This window comes from Anarrhichthys ocellatus, unplaced genomic scaffold, assembly GCF_004355925.1.
Source record: "Anarrhichthys ocellatus isolate YVR2014 unplaced genomic scaffold, GSC_Weel_1.0 scaffold24, whole genome shotgun sequence".
NCBI lineage: Eukaryota > Metazoa > Chordata > Actinopteri > Perciformes > Anarhichadidae > Anarrhichthys > Anarrhichthys ocellatus.
In genome coordinates this window covers 1,856,583-1,872,235 of record NW_022280054.1, presented here as the reverse complement: position 1 = coordinate 1,872,235, position 15,653 = coordinate 1,856,583, and the positions used below count along the sequence as shown (strand labels likewise).

Here is a 15,653-nt window from a genome sequence, read left to right as displayed (position 1 = left end):
ATATATATATATATATATATATATATATATATATATACACACACATACACATACATACATACATACTTTATTATCTTGTTTCAGCATATCATTAAAGCGATACAATGTTTGGTTTTTTTTAAGGCTGAACCTGTTTAGATATTTGAGATATCTAGTATAGATGTCTAGCCGCACATATTTGGGCTCCTTGAAGGCGTTGTGAGTTTCGGAGTTCTGTGAGTTTGGTCAGTGCATTGTTCAGAGTATAGAGTATCCTTTTGTGGGGACAGCGGGACTGAAGATGCAGAAAAGGAAGAAGTAAGGAAGATCCAAACCATAAAAGAAGGCCAATTTCTTTCTTTTGCTGACAAGGGAGTCTTTTCTTTAATTAGATGCTGTGGAGCAGAAACCACAAACTGGTACCCAATGTGTATATATATATATATAGCATTCTGCAGAGGAATCAGCATTCCTTTCTCTGTCTTAAAACACAGAAAGCTTTAAGTTTAGATGGGTGTTACCACGTTGGAAGCGCTGTTGGGTTGTTTATTAATTACCCTCAGTGCGACCTTACTGCATGTCACACTGACTGTTCTACATTCTGCCCTGCAACAGCATCAAGTCACTGCTAGTGTGGTACCACCCACAAATCCATGCACACACATACAACAGAATACTGCACCATCCCAACTTCATTATACATTTGAACCTCTCCAGCTGACCAATGCCATAATGTGCTATTTACATACTTGCAAGCAGTACAAAAGCCGTGACACTCTCATCCAAATTTGACTAAAATCCCCCTCAGTTGTTTAGGACACAAGAGTCGCTGCTCTTATTCGTCATAGATCGGAGCCTCGCTGTTTGCCATTATTTATCAGAGGTGTAATGAAGGTTATTTCCACACTGATCCACCGACAGAAATGTATTAAAAGAAGTCTGAATCTAAATGTAGAGGCTTCTTAGACCTCACTGGTTAACCATGGTGACCTACTAAAGAGCCTTCTACTCCTCGTCGAATGTCTTTATTGGCTTTCCAACCGAGTATATTGTTTTTTAAATGCAAATCTATGTACTTTAAACACCAAAAGAGTTTTTTTTTTTAGCATAACAACTTTTACTGTGAAGCAGCTGCAGGTGTTGTTGAGTCACAGAGGTAACTGGCTAGTTGATAAAAGTTCGTAAGTCGTTATTTTGACATTTTGCAGTGCTATTTTTTTATGCGAGTTTCAATACTTCCAATAACAACCTCTCTTACATTACACAGGAGAGTTCTGGTTTGTCAGAGAAAAACACCAAAAAGAAGAAGAAGAAAAGAAGACGAAGTCAGAGAGGTGCAGCTGTTGTTTACATCGTGATGCTGGTAAGCAACACCTCTTACTTGTTCCAATCATACGGAAACACAGTTGGGAGAACACACTCCAGCTATACTGATCTCAGTCCGAGTACAGCGTGGCGAGTGGATATCCAGCATCAGATAGAATAGCTGAATGATCTCACTAAATCAAATCAAATACATGACAGAGAACCACTTCTATGAGGAGAAAACAAAGGTTGTTGTGCACAGGGACAGATTAGCTGAGTGGGTAAAACAGGCTGGAGACAGCACCAGAATGTCCCGGAAGATTTAAGATTGTGGGGAGCTTTACAAAGCTGCTTTACAAAGGCTGTCGAAATCTGCTAATCTAAACACCTACCAAGCTAATTGGCCGATAACAGCACATGGGCCGCTCAAACGTTCTCTCCTCGATGGGTGTTCTACTATAGCTACATGTACATGTGGAAAATGTGCTAGCCTATATAGTCGGTGGTTCTAAAACACTGTAAAGACCACATTCCCCATAACACTCATTACTTCCTGTTACAAAGAGGATGTCACTACTCCCCCCCCCCCAAACCCTGCACATGTTGTTTTTATTTCAGTTAAATAGAGAAGACACATTTGAATTTATTATCCTCAGTTTGAGGAACTCACATGTGTCTCAACGGTTTGCCCTTCTGGTGTTTTATAGACCAAAGCTTTTGATATGATCAAAATCAACTGTGATCAATGTTTTTTTAATATAGTTAAAATGCTGAATGGCACATTTTAAATACAGCTAGTAGATGAAAAAAAATGTCCAAGTTGCAGAAGACTTAAAACAATAACATGCGCACACACACACACATGCACAAAAGTTTAAAAAAAAACAGGCGATAAAAATGTAATCTCTAGAAAGACTGACAAGTATTCAAATTGTTTGGACAAGGCCTTATATATGGCTATAAATTAAAGTGATCAGTGACTGGCATAAACAAGGAAATAATTCAATGAAGCGCTCAGCGAAGACACTCAAATTGCCTGATGTGATCATTTCTTTAGGTATGAAATGCAAAACCTCTGAGGAGAGTGAAAGAGACTTTTGATCTTGACAAAGACAGATTGCATCCAGCACACTGTGGTTACTATATATATATATATATATATATATATATATATATATATATAGTAACTTTCTTATTTAGTTAAAGTGAAGGAAAGTAAAGGTGCTCCTCAACATTTGGACACCGACTTCCTTTTGCTTTATGTGTCTTAGGCGTGCAATAAAGTAAAAAATAAAAGTATGTGAAGTGCTGAAATTATTGTCCTACACTTCCTGTTTCATGTACAGCACACATGTTGGCCCATGCATGAACAGCCAGATGACACCGTCTCAAAAACTGAGCCCATCAGACATCCTAGCTAGCCTGAATGTGGCATAACAAAGCCTAATTGAACAGAGTGTTCTCCTCCAACTGTGTGAGGGGGGGGGCAAAAATGCTAATTGCCGTAAATAGAGCGGAGCTAAATTGTGACATTTTGTACATTGTCTCAGAGTCTGTCACAGCCGCCGGTTCAAATACTTTGTCTGCTTGCATGTTTAAACACCTCCATTTACCTATGACAGTAGTAGAGTGTTTACACATGTTTTAGTGGGACAGAGACACTAAAACAGAGTGAAAAGAGAAATGCAGCACTCCAACTGCTCATCTGACAAGCAGTTTACAGACAGACATGAAAGTGTGGCCTCGGACATAAACAGCTTTCCACCTGGGGGGGAGGCATACGCCCAGTTTTACCTGACATGCCACCCTCCCCACTTTACACATATGAACCCACCACACGTACACACATGTCCTACCTTGGTGTCAACAATGGAGCAGGCAATTTGTTTCACATAGGCCAGGTCAGCACTCTGGGGCATCAGGACAGATTCTCTGGTCAGGCCGATCTGGATGATGAAGGACACCCCTGCTGGAGTGGGAGGCTGCGAGGGTATCACAGCCCCACTGGGACCCTGCACCGGTGTCAGGTCTATCATAGGAAACCCCCCCTGAGCAGGCATGGAGGGCATGGATATGGGGGTCCCCTGCTGCATCACAGCTGAGCCTGGTGGCGAGGAGCCCACAGGGGGGAAAAAGACCTGGGCCATGGCCCCTGAGGACATACAAGGGCTAGCGTTAGCCATTCAACAGTCTTGTTTGTCAGCTGCCCGGAGCTCTTAACATACACACTCCCAAGATCTCATTAAAAAAACCACACTCGACTGTCTCAGTGGAGGAGAGAGGGGTTCACACACTGACACATGGAGACACACACACGTTGAGCAGAGAGTGCTGGTTCCTCTGTGTCCTGTGTCCACCCCCAACCACTGGATCAAGGGAGAAATCCTTATCCAGGAAGTTGTGTTGTTTTCTTTTCTCCCTTTCTGCCACTTCTTCCGTGCTCTCTCCTCTTCAGACTCCTGTTATTGTCCTGGCATGACAAGCACGAGCAATGTTGTGTGAGAGACTGGCGCGCCTCCCTTCCCTCCTTCAGCTCTCTGGTCTAAAGACGTTGATGTGCGGCGGGAGAAAGTCCAAACTTGATTGTGAAACTCCCGGCCGTGGGAGAGAAAAAACAAAACAAAAAACAAAACAAAAACAATGCCAAACTTTGTTGTGCCTCTTCTCCAGGCTGAGTTACAAAATGGCCTCCTTAAACAGGAAACTAAGAATGCAGGAGAGCAAGAGACTGCACTCCTTTTACGAGTGTTGCCCTGTTTCAGTTTCAGCCTCAGTTGAGTCTTTTTCTTGTGAAAAAGCACACAGAGAGTGTGAGAGCCGCGCGAGGGTACCTCCCTCTCCCCCTCCCTCCTGCCCTCTCATATGTGATCTTGCCACAGCCGGGGGGGGGAAGTGAAATGACTGACAGAGGCTGGAGCCAATAGCCTCTCGGAAAGTCCCGCCCTCTGACTCCTTACTCCCTGGCTTCTCCCTCTTTTTTTCCACTCTTTCTCGCTCCCTTCCTTGCTTGCTTTGGGGTTATTGGTCTTGTTTGCTCCCTCCCTGAGTCCAGGCCAGCACAGATCCGCTTACACTGCCTGAGGGGGCAGCTCCGCGCTCAAAAACCCTCCCATCTCTTCCTCATCTTCTCTCTTCCCGTGGCATTCTATTGCCTGCCTTATTTCTTCCTTTGTGACACCTTTCCTCCTTGCATTTTTTTTTTTTTTTTTTTTTTTTACAAGACACGCCTCTGCCAGACCTGCAGAATAGGGCCACACCTATTTCAGAGCTGTGTACATGCAAAGTTGATAGTATTAAAATGAGGAACTTCCATGCCAAGGGAGGTGGCGTTACTTTGCACACACCAGAATATACAGTAGCGTAGAAATTAGTCACCACAATCACCAACATGACTGTCACTCTGCACCGATAATCTTATTTTACATCGAAAGCATGCAGATTAAAATAATGACTTAAGTTTGGCCATGAAAAAGTCCCTTGATAGTTACTGAAACTCGCTGACCTCATGAAGTTCCTCTCATCGTACTTCTCCCTGTGGAGCCATAAATTAATAAATAATACAACCAAGACAATAGACCACAATAAGGAAGCAGCAGCAAACAATGCTTGCCATGACTCTACTTTTCACCACAAGAGGGCAATGTTTGATAGAGATGGATATTGAATAATGATTTACACGTATAGATGAGGTCATAGGGCTGCATTGTTGCCCATTCACCTTTATATTTGGCCTAATATTACAAATGGACATATAGCCACAGGTGAAACACACAGGAGTGTTCCATTGAAACTCCATTTACCAATTATGTATAAAAATGTTTTTATGTGCGTAAGCTGAAAGATAAAGCAGTATTTAAAAATTAAACAATTTTACAAATCTTACTTACCCTGCTGCTGAAATTATACAATTGCAATGTGAAGATGTGATGTAGAAAAGGCTCTGTAATATAGATGGCATACTCTTTTGAGCGTGGTAAAAGCTTGTAGGTTGGTTAATTATTTGGTTAATAGCTGACACAATACCTGTGACAAGATGAGGCTCTTTAAAAACCAAACCAGACTGTCAACGAAGTTCTGCTTTACACGTTATCAACGTGATTTTGGAGGGGCTGCATTGAAAAGGGGGAACTCGATTCATTCCACAAATCAAGATTAGCTGGCCCATCATGGGAAGTACAGCAGGAGTACAGCAGGATGTTGACTTTGGAAACAGTAGTTTGTCAAAAAAGAAAAACTATATCTGCATATTCATAGATTTTGGAGTAGATGTGTTTTAGGAATTTTAACAAGATAATTGAACGTTTTTGTCGGAAAACCAGTTGTTAAAACAGAGAATGGAAGACGATACGTAGTTGTATTAGGGAAGTGCGGCATCCAGCCTTTTTAGAACTTGACAAATATTAGGTTTGAAAGGAAATCCTGGTCTCTGATGTATTAAACACGTTTTTTAAACATTTCTCTGAAAAGTCCCTTAACTAAATTGCTGTAGAATCTCATGTCCATCAAGGTACTTCTACTGTGTATTTTCAGACAGGTAAGGGATGACGCTTCCATGTGTTCAGTTGTTTTTGGAAGTTTTGTATCCCTTAATAAAAAAGGCAAAAAAAAGACAACACAAACAACTTTCAATTCACTGTACAAAATCTTCATTTTTTGTTTTGTTTTCTTCCTTAATGACATACAACAGGGGACCCGTAAACAAAAAGAGAAAGTCATTTGATACAGGCTAGAATGCAGTTCAAAAATATATAATAAAACAAAATGAATAAAAAGCAGGTCTCTTATCCCTTGTAGTTAGAGGAAATTGTTTGAATACAGCTTAATATGATGTACAAAATATCACACAGTGATAAATTGCTAATAAAAAAATAAAAACAAAGAAATGAGAGTCCGTTACCTTGGCCTCTGACTGGTAACAGGTTTTTTTTTTTGGTTTTTTTTTTAAACTTTTTTTTTTAATTTTCATGTTTTTTTAATCGTTTTCTTTTTTACAAGTTGTACATTGCCATTATCAATCACAAGCAAGTTCTATGCCTAGCGAGGAAGAATGATTCACTTATGATACTACAGTATTCTTACATCTTAATAAACATATTTATAATCAAAGGAAAGAAATGCAAGAAAGAAAGAAAACAAGGAAACGATGGACATTTACAGCACATGATGGCATTTCGAGTCATCATTTACAACCTCCGTTTCAATTTCTTTCTTCATTTTTTTGAAGTGTCGTACTGATTCGTCTTTATTCTCAGAAAGAGGCCATCAGTAACTCTCACTATCAAATAAATGCCAGCCACAGCAGGCTTTTCATCTCGTAGTATTTACTTCAGATTGTAAAAGAAATACATGCAAACCATTATTTCCGCACCCTGTCTGTAATCACTCCTCACCACAAGCATCCACAATTAAATGTAGTGCAAAGTGGAGCCAGATAGTAGTTAAATGTGATAACAGGATGTTATGTCCAGCAGCAGTACAATAATGTAGTTGCGTCCGGAACAGTCCACCATCCTGCTTCAGGAAAAAAAAAATAAAAACTGAACTATGAATGCTAGTGTCCGCAGAGATTAGGAAAAGAAGTGTTTACATCTAGGCTACTTTGAACCCTTAGATCTGACCTCTGACCCCTAGAGTGACCCTGTATTCTTGAAGAGGGGAAGGGTCCCCTTAATCGGTCTTCTCAAGGTAATACTAAACAATTACCAGTCAAGTAATTTGAAGTCAGGGTCAGTATAGATGCGGGACACAGTGTCTCAAAGGAACAATGTTTCCACCTAAACCAAATGTCCTCTGGGTAATGTTAAAAATAGCAGAACCATACGGGATCAGCAAGACAGATTAGGTGCCGAGTCATGCTACTAACATCAACCGACACCCAAACATATTCAAATCAATTCTTTCTTCTATCGTTTCCTTTTCTGAAATGGCAAAAGTGGCTGAATTTAAAATGGACTCTCTTCTTTTCGTTTCTCCCTTTTCTCCCCACCTCTTCAGAAAGAGGAGACCAGCTTCACGTCATTGGCTCTCTGGGTAATGTGCTACCGTGCAACTGATGCACGTCAAAAACAAGGCAAGGGAACCTCACCTCAACATACAAGTGTAGGTAATGTCAAGCTTTTTTTTTTTTTTTTGTTCTCTCTTCTGTTTTTTGGAAAGCCTGAATAAATAACAACAAGCCAGAACCAAGCACCGCCTACAAAACTGGCGCCGACTTCCAAGATGAAATGAAAAAGACGATCTGACCAGGTCTCATCTGAGGAAATGTTTTCAGTCCAAGTGACACTCACTGTAAAATAATCCTCATCAGCTCTGTACATTCCTCTAACGATCAATGGCGACACCACTCGCGTCTCTCTAACGAGAGATGTTAATAGTTCATTCTAAAATGAGACCACAGCTACTGAAGTGATTAACCAATGAAATTTCATTTAAAAAGCAGATTCACTTTATAGTCCGATGAGTGAGAAACACAGTCTCTCTTTCTCACACGTACACACAAAGCAGGTCCCTGATTCTGACTCAAGACTGACGAGGTCTCTCATAGCACCGTGATTTAACTAGTGCATATATACGAACACACACGCGCTCTTCTGTACAGTAAAAAGCACCAAATGACACAATCCGTGTCATTTGTTGAGAGCATACAGCCGGGCCTCACTACCTCTGCAAGTCAACCAACTTTAACTGCACCCTCGGGGTATCTACCTTTAGCTGGTTAATGTGTCGTGAGAGCATCAGTCTACAGAGTTCAAACTGTACATTTGTAGAAATGGACCATGATTGTGTTTCATTCATCTTGTACAGCAGAGTGAGATTTTATCTCACGAATGACGGGGACATTATAATACTCATACGTACAATGAGACTTGGCCATAAAGTTGAAATTAAAGCTATTTGTTCAACACTGGCGAGCAACTGTCTAATGGTTCCTCACATCACACACACACACACACACACACACACACACACACACAACAAAGTCAACATTCTCCGACCCTGAATACACCACCACACACACACACACACACACACACACACTCTACCTGCAGTCTTTGGAATGTAATACATTGATTCCCAATGAAGAGGTCGGTCGGGTGTTTTCTGCAGACACTGGGAAAGATAACTGTTATTAGTCATGTCTACATATGTATGTTAGCCACAGGCAATTTCTTAAATTAAGATCTCAACTGAAATGCATGCATTGGTGCCTCGTGTGTGTGCTGTGCAGTGCGAGCGCTTCCTTGGTGGTTTCTTAACCTAAGTAGTGTGTCAGCAGTTTAAGCACATAAACACACACACACACCCACGCGCACACGCGCGCGCACACACACGCAGGTTTGTGATGAGTGTTGGTAGAATGAAAAAAAAAAAATATTAAAAGAAAAAGAATAGTGTAGAAAAGTGTTCCTCCAAATATGATTATTCAAAAAAGGAGCAGCTGTGTTTTTATAAAAAAAAGCAGTGTGATTAGTATTACAAGAAGTCACTGAGGCATCAGAGAAGAGCGGAGAATTGAGGAGAGGATATGTCCTGTGGTGATGACCCAGCCAGTGGGCTGCAGGACAAGTGTGTGTGAGAGTGTGTGTGTGTGTGTGCGTAAGCAGGTGAAATGTGTCCACTGTAGTCTTCAGTCTCTTTTTGCCCAGTTGTTTTTGTAGGACTCTAAAAGGCAGAAACAAACAAAGTTAGACCAACAGCCGTTGAGAACTACTCATATCAAACTCAACACTCCCATTTTGTAATACAGGCAAAAACGTGACCCCCATCTCACCAGAATGACGACACTGCTGTCAGACAAAGATCTTGGCGAGTGCATCTGCGCCGGCACTGGCGATGAAGGGCTGTGAAGAGTGGAAGGCCACATCATGGATGGCTTCGTCGTGCTTCTTCCTGTGAGCTGTGATCTCCTGCACGCACGTCCTGTTGTCCAGCATCCACAGGCGCACCGAGCAGTCGTGGCCTGCAGGGGGGCGGAGAGCGGGCGAAAGCAAAGACAATGTTACCACGGGCAAAGACCACTGTGGAGTGCAATGTAGAGGAATCCTTCATGTTGTTTTTAAAGCTAGACTTAATGCACAACTTCTTCTGCAATGCCTTACAGTGTGATTCCCATGACCTTTTTAACAATTCCTGAAAAATACCCACTTCTGTGCAGAATGGACGCAATATTAAAAGAAACTGTCGGGCATTAAAATCTCTCTCTGGGTACGATGATGTTATATGAAAATAGAGTTTGGAGTGATTTGGGAGAAGAAGCCCGATTCTAAGATGTTCAGCTAAATTAGGAAACAGTAAAGGTGAGTGGCACTCACTGCCAGAGATGAGGTAAGTGCCTTTAGGGTCTGTAGTGAGACAGGTGACCGCATCCAGGTGAGCCACCATTGAGTGGACAACTTGACCTGAATGAACACACAAAACAAGCTTATTTAGGTGCATTCACATTCCAGAAATGAACAGGTGACCAATACAAGTAAAAGACATGCAGATACCTGTCTTGTTGTCCAGGAAGCGGATGGTGCGGTTCTCATGTGCAGTGATGGAGACGGCCTCAGATGGGTGGCTGACAATGCGGTTGATCAGCTCACTGCCTGCAAAGGAAGACAAACAACCCCAACTGAATCTCATCTCATTTATTTCTAACTTATCTCAAAGCGGGTTACAAATAGGCTCCAGAACCTACCGTCCTTGGTCTGCGTCTCCAGCGCAGTGATGCTCTGCTCTGTGTTGAGGTCGTAGAGCAGCGTCTCACCTGCATCGAATGACACCACCACCTGGTTGGGGTCAGTGGCCACGAAGGCTACCGAGGTGGGTGTTCCGTGCTCTGAGAGAAGACGTGAGACGATCAAGTTGTCAGGCATGGAGGCAATACAAAGCTCAAAAGCACTTCTTCAACACTCAACACAGACGTCTACCTCTCTCCTTATTGAAGACAGACAGGCAGGGAGCAGAGTTCTGAGGGTCCCAGAGGCGAATGGTGCCATCGGCTGAGCACGAGGCGAGACGATGGAGAACCGCCGAGTAAGTTAGACCCCACACGCTGTCCTCGTGGCCGGCTAGTACGCTGCTCTCGATGCCGGGATCTGGATGGACAAGCGCACATATTAAAAAACAAAAAAAGGAAAATACTTCTAAATCGGAAAATCATTATTACTCTGTAGTTGATAATGACTGACCATAATTATCATAAGGATCCACATTGAGGTCTGGCATCTTCCAACATCTGACAGTTCCATCTAGACCCCCGCTGTAGCAGGATTCTCCATCCTCGCCCATGGTCAGCGACAGAACAGCTCCACTGGACGTTAAAGAGAGAGGCGTCAGTGGCTGCACTGCTTCTGTGTACGGTGTGGATTTTGTATTTGTACTCAACTCACCTGTGTGCTCTAAATGTGTAGATGGGCTCCACATCCAACGCTGCGTTCCTGTGGGAGGGAGGCAATCTTTTGAATTAGCTTCTTATCTTTGCTGTGTTTGATTTGACATTTGTACTTTATCTGTCCTACTGCTGCTCGGAAAGCCTTTGGAGTGAGTTGTAAGTATAAAAAAAAGAGCGATATACATGTTCTTCCCTCCCTCCCTGTGGATCTAAGGATTCTTACTTTTTAGAGTGCATGGCCTTGTTGAGGTTCCACAGTTTTAGTGTGCCATCCTCAGAGGCTGTGAGCAGCACCGCTTGACTGGGGTGAAAGGTCAAAGCGCGGATGGCATCAAAGTGGCTGCGTAGTGTGAAACGAGGGTTCCATGTCTTCTTAAACTCCTCTCTGTTATCTTGCATCTGGCAGGACACACATTTAAAAAAAGAAAGAGTCAACATTTCACACATAGTGTGCACATGCACGTTGGGTTACATCCTGTGTATTGACCAGAACAAATGTGTAGTTACATCCATGGAGAGATCGTTATCATTGGCCACGGTGAGATCAGCCAGCTCCCCCAGGTTCATGTCTCCTCCTCCAACGGCGTCCATAATGAAGACGTCAGAGGAAAAACCCAGGGCGCCACCTGCAGGTTGGAGGTGGAAGCGCACAAGAGTGCCACAAAACATTATGGCCCTATAAAGACAGTCTGAGATGAAGAATGTAAAATATAGCAATGGATCTTAGATCTCCCTAGCAAGCGTCCAATAATCTTGTTTCCTTACTCGCACACTGTGTATCAGAGGAAATATTTAAAAGGCGTAGGAGCAGTTTTGTAAGTTTACACCTACGCAGGCTTTAACATTTCACCAAACTGAGACATCATCCAACTTTTTGTGATTTAACGTCTAAAGCTACAGTCAGTAGCGGTAGAGGATAGTCTGCGGTTTTCGATGAGGTATAAATGGTGGGTGAGTCTTACCTTCCCCGGGGCGGGCCTGTCCTGATACAGAGGGGGGCGGGGTGGGTTTAGGGGGGAAGTCCGACATCATGCCTTGTAACTTGTTCCTGCGGTTCTCTGAACCCGGCAAGAGGAGAGAGACACAAAACATCCAGTCATGCAGAGGGGCGGAGGATGGTTGGAGGGGCCAGCAGACGGACAGATGAGAGACAGACGGATGTAGACAGAGGCAAAAAGATAGACTTCATTCTTTAAATACAAAACATACAATTTAAAAAAATATATAGATATACATTTTTGTGAGAGGACGAAATCAATAAGCGCACAGGATTACAGTGTAAATGTGACTCAAAGAATGAAATGTGGACATTAAAAAAGAGAAGGCTGCATGCTTGACAACCTTTGAAAAAAATGACCCCGCACCACAGAGAATACATCCACAGACAGAGATGACAGCTACACAGCTCTAAAGAGTCACAGACTGACAGCTCGTGAAACAGGACAGAGAGACAGGTGGTTGGGAAAAGAGGTTGGTTTTTATTGACAAGAAGAGATGCCAGGACACAATGAGAAGTAAAAGATAAAAAAGGTGAGCGGGGAGGGGGAGGGGCAAATAAGACAGATACACTGGTGGCAGTGATTCTGGCAGTGCTGTGCTGATGATGTTGCTACGGCAGCAGCATACCTAACTCCCGTCCGTCCCCCGAGATCCGGGCCTCTCCCGCCCCCTCCCCATCCTCCCCCGAGCCCAGGAAGTCAAATTCACTGAGGGCATCTTCCGAGTCGTCTTCGTCCTCCTCGTCCTCCGGGTCCAGGTCTGTGGTCATGGGCTCCGAACCCATCTGGAGATGAGCACACAGCAGAGAAGAGGGTTTGATTAGTCATGAATAAAGTTTGCAGTTTGTGTTTAGTCATTCAATTTTCCTCAGCTTCCTCGTTGTATTCTTAAATCACCGATCATACCTTTACACGAGACTTCTTGTTCTTTCGCGGTCCATCGATGCAGTCAGTGGCCATGCCTTGGAAGTCTTCTTCCTCGTCACTGTCGTCTTCATCATCATCCTCGCAGCCATGCAGGAAGGGGATCTTATCGAGCACCGAGCCGCCCAGACGTTCCTTAGAGCTTTCCTTGCCCGCGTTCCTACAAAAGCGCAGACAATTATTCTCTCCACTCCGGTTAATAAGGGAAAAAAATATTATTTAGGTCAATACCTTGCAGAGGGAGGCAGGACGACCTTAATTATACTTATATAATACCATATTATAGGAGGTTTGGCCACAGCAGTCTACATTACAGTAGAGCTATTTGCTTATAATATAAAAAAGGTTTTATGAGTGCAACAACTATAAGTAATGTGCTTTCTTTTTTACTGTCCTAGTTAAACATTAACACAACAATATTTCTTTACCTGCCTGACAGGTAGTTATATATTTCCTGTGCAATGACAGGTACACAACCGTGACAGTTTTTTTGTTATTTTCTTTTTATAATCTTACCATGTTTATAACAATGTTACGATGCTTTTAAGATTGCGGTGCGCTATTGTTTCACTGTCAGCTACAGAAAAATGCTACTCACAAAGCAGCCTTACGATACAATGATGAACTGTCTCGTGTATAAAGTGCACCGTTTATAAAGATATTGCACGTACTATGTTCGTTCTTAAGAAGAGAACCCACTCTAGACAGTACGGTGTGTGCACTACCCAAATCAGCCAACCATAATATTTCAAGCTCATGTCTTTGAATAGATATTCAGATTATGTCATAACGTATAAATTAGGCCCTGTCTTTACAGGGTGGCACTAGACCGCTAGAACCGCATGACCATCATAATTTCTTGAGGTGGGAAAAAAAGCAGTTTCATAGCACTCGCAGGTATGGAAAGATCATGATTGTAAAGTGATTTATACAAGAGAACAAACTGGAACAAAGAAAATATCATTCTCTGTTTTAAATCATGATTTGGGCCTTTGTGTTGTAAACTGCTTCCACAGTCTCACCTCTTGATTTGTTCCTCTATCTGTCTGACCAACAACGACTCTCCACCTGCCCGGGGCTCGGGCTCAGGACAGGTTTCACTGGGTGCAGGCCCGTTAGCCTCGGGGCTGCTCCGCCCGAGCAGTGAGCGCACACGCTTAGATCGCATGTCCAGGATGGTGTCTGAATATCCCACTTCTTCAAGATATCTACATTCACAGGAAAAAAAACACACATTCAGTAATATCCACCCATATATAAATCAATCAGTCTAGATCATAAGTTTAACACCAATGATAAAGTAGTATTGGAATACATATGGTACCGAAATAAAAAGGAGTAGTTGACACAGAGGCCTTACTTGCGTAGTAGCTGACGTCCCTCCTTCCAGGACATCTGATTGGCTGGCTCAGAGTCTGACTCAGCAGGCCCATTGGGAACTACAGGAAAAAGATTGGTCAATAGTGATGCAACAGCAACGCATGAGCAGAAAGCAGACATTTTGAGTTGCTCTGAAAGTAAAGCAGCAGTAACGGAGTGTAGAACGGCTTGGTTAAACATACCTTGGTCTGCTTCTGTCTCTGGTTTCTTGTCTCCGGGACTCTGGTCATTTCCTGTCTTCAGCTTCTGATGCTTCGCCCTGCAACCCCACAAAACACCACATGAGGGCATCATTACAGGCAAATACAGGAAAACCTTTCACTATCAAATCACTATTCCTTCAGCATGCGAAACATTATGACAGAAGGTTGAGTGGATAACAGACATGAGGGCACAGGGACAGAAAGGAGTTCCCCTGTCGTTCGTCTTACCTCTCTTGTTTGAGGGCGTACTCCAGCATCTTGATCCGCCTCACCAGGTCCTGTTTCATATTCTCCTGCCCTTTCCTCTCACCCTGAAGGAATGCCACCTGAGCCTGGAACACACATACAGGATGGTAAGGAACACAAAGTTCCTGCAAAAAAAAAAAAAAAGGCGCACACACACTCACAAGCATAAACGATCGCAAAATCTAGTTATATTGACACGTGTGCTTTCTCAATTAAAAGCTTAGAAAAGCATTTGATATCAACAGAGATCACAAGCGAAGGCCGTGAAGGAAAAAGTTCGATGTGACAAGCATAGCAAACACGACTTCTGAGAACCCGGAGGAATAAGTAGAGGGTTGTGGAACAGAGCTCGTATTTTTAACTTCTCCTAACCGAGGCCTCAGTGCGCATCTGCAGAGGAGGAAAAACAAGACACACACTGGCCAAATTCAAATTTTTTAAGACACATCCTTCCTTTGTGTGGTTCCCGTCTCCTTTTCCTTCCTCAGCAGAGCCAATACAATTCTTACCTTGAGGAAAGAGATGCCCATTCTTGCCATATGGCAAACAATTAAAGAAAAAACAAATGTGATAATGAGAGAATGCAAGGTGACAACACGCCATCTTTAGACAGGGTCTTCCCTTGGGTTAGGCAGCATATGGCATGACTTGACAAAGATGTGAAAGGGCTGCCAGAGTGATGAGAAAGGTTTGTATCAGAAGTTTAAAGCATGCTATGTTTTGCACCAAGCGATGCTTCACAACAGGCAACAAACATCCTGCCCTCTATTGGGTGGAGGAGAAGAACAACAACTCTGTTCCCAGTTAGAAGTAGGTTAAAAAAAAAGGCCTAGCCCCGTTTCTAATCTCAGGATTTGCATGCAGGTGATCGTATGCACAATAGTTTTGCATTTACACCCTCTCTGTCTCTCTGGCTGGAGCATGAATGAATGTTGTTTTACAGTCCATTTCCCCTCTGCACGTCCCTGTGCGGGTCCACGAGTCTGCTGCCACACGCACACAGTTCGGTAAAAGTGGAACAGTCTAAAAACACTATCTCATGGGGCAGACACTCGGTCTACTTGAGAGGGTAGTCAATCATCCGGGAAAGTGCACACACACACACACACACACACACACACACACACACACACACACACACACACACACACACACACACACACACACACACACACACACACACACACACACACGTACACACACACACACACACACACACACACACACACACACACACACACA

General features: G+C 43.1%; 2 protein-coding genes across 2 annotated transcripts in view; both read right to left on the bottom strand.

Annotated features, from left to right (window-relative positions):
• Positions 1-5,822, bottom strand: part of prkd2 (protein kinase D2) — a 42,490-nt gene extending 36,668 nt beyond the window's left edge. The window contains exon 1 of the mRNA XM_031860597.1: positions 3,141-5,822. Within this exon, the coding sequence (XP_031716457.1) occupies positions 3,141-3,467 (327 nt within the window). The 5' untranslated portion in view covers positions 3,468-5,822. The remainder of the gene's footprint in view (positions 1-3,140) is intronic.
• A 91-nt stretch (positions 5,823-5,913) lies between these two features.
• The window catches only part of strn4 (striatin, calmodulin binding protein 4), a 15,870-nt gene continuing 6,130 nt past the window's right edge, over positions 5,914-15,653 (bottom strand). The window contains exons 2-18 of the mRNA XM_031860598.1: positions 14,394-14,497; positions 14,145-14,221; positions 13,943-14,021; positions 13,605-13,790; positions 12,565-12,742; positions 12,287-12,443; positions 11,623-11,718; positions 11,168-11,286; positions 10,884-11,059; positions 10,659-10,706; positions 10,458-10,579; positions 10,197-10,364; positions 9,965-10,105; positions 9,774-9,872; positions 9,597-9,683; positions 9,056-9,244; positions 5,914-8,946 (exon numbers count right to left, since the gene is read on the bottom strand). Of these exons, the coding sequence (XP_031716458.1) occupies positions 9,075-9,244; positions 9,597-9,683; positions 9,774-9,872; positions 9,965-10,105; positions 10,197-10,364; positions 10,458-10,579; positions 10,659-10,706; positions 10,884-11,059; positions 11,168-11,286; positions 11,623-11,718; positions 12,287-12,443; positions 12,565-12,742; positions 13,605-13,790; positions 13,943-14,021; positions 14,145-14,221; positions 14,394-14,497 (2,007 nt within the window). The 3' untranslated portion in view covers positions 5,914-8,946; positions 9,056-9,074. The remainder of the gene's footprint in view (positions 8,947-9,055; positions 9,245-9,596; positions 9,684-9,773; positions 9,873-9,964; positions 10,106-10,196; positions 10,365-10,457; positions 10,580-10,658; positions 10,707-10,883; positions 11,060-11,167; positions 11,287-11,622; positions 11,719-12,286; positions 12,444-12,564; positions 12,743-13,604; positions 13,791-13,942; positions 14,022-14,144; positions 14,222-14,393; positions 14,498-15,653) is intronic.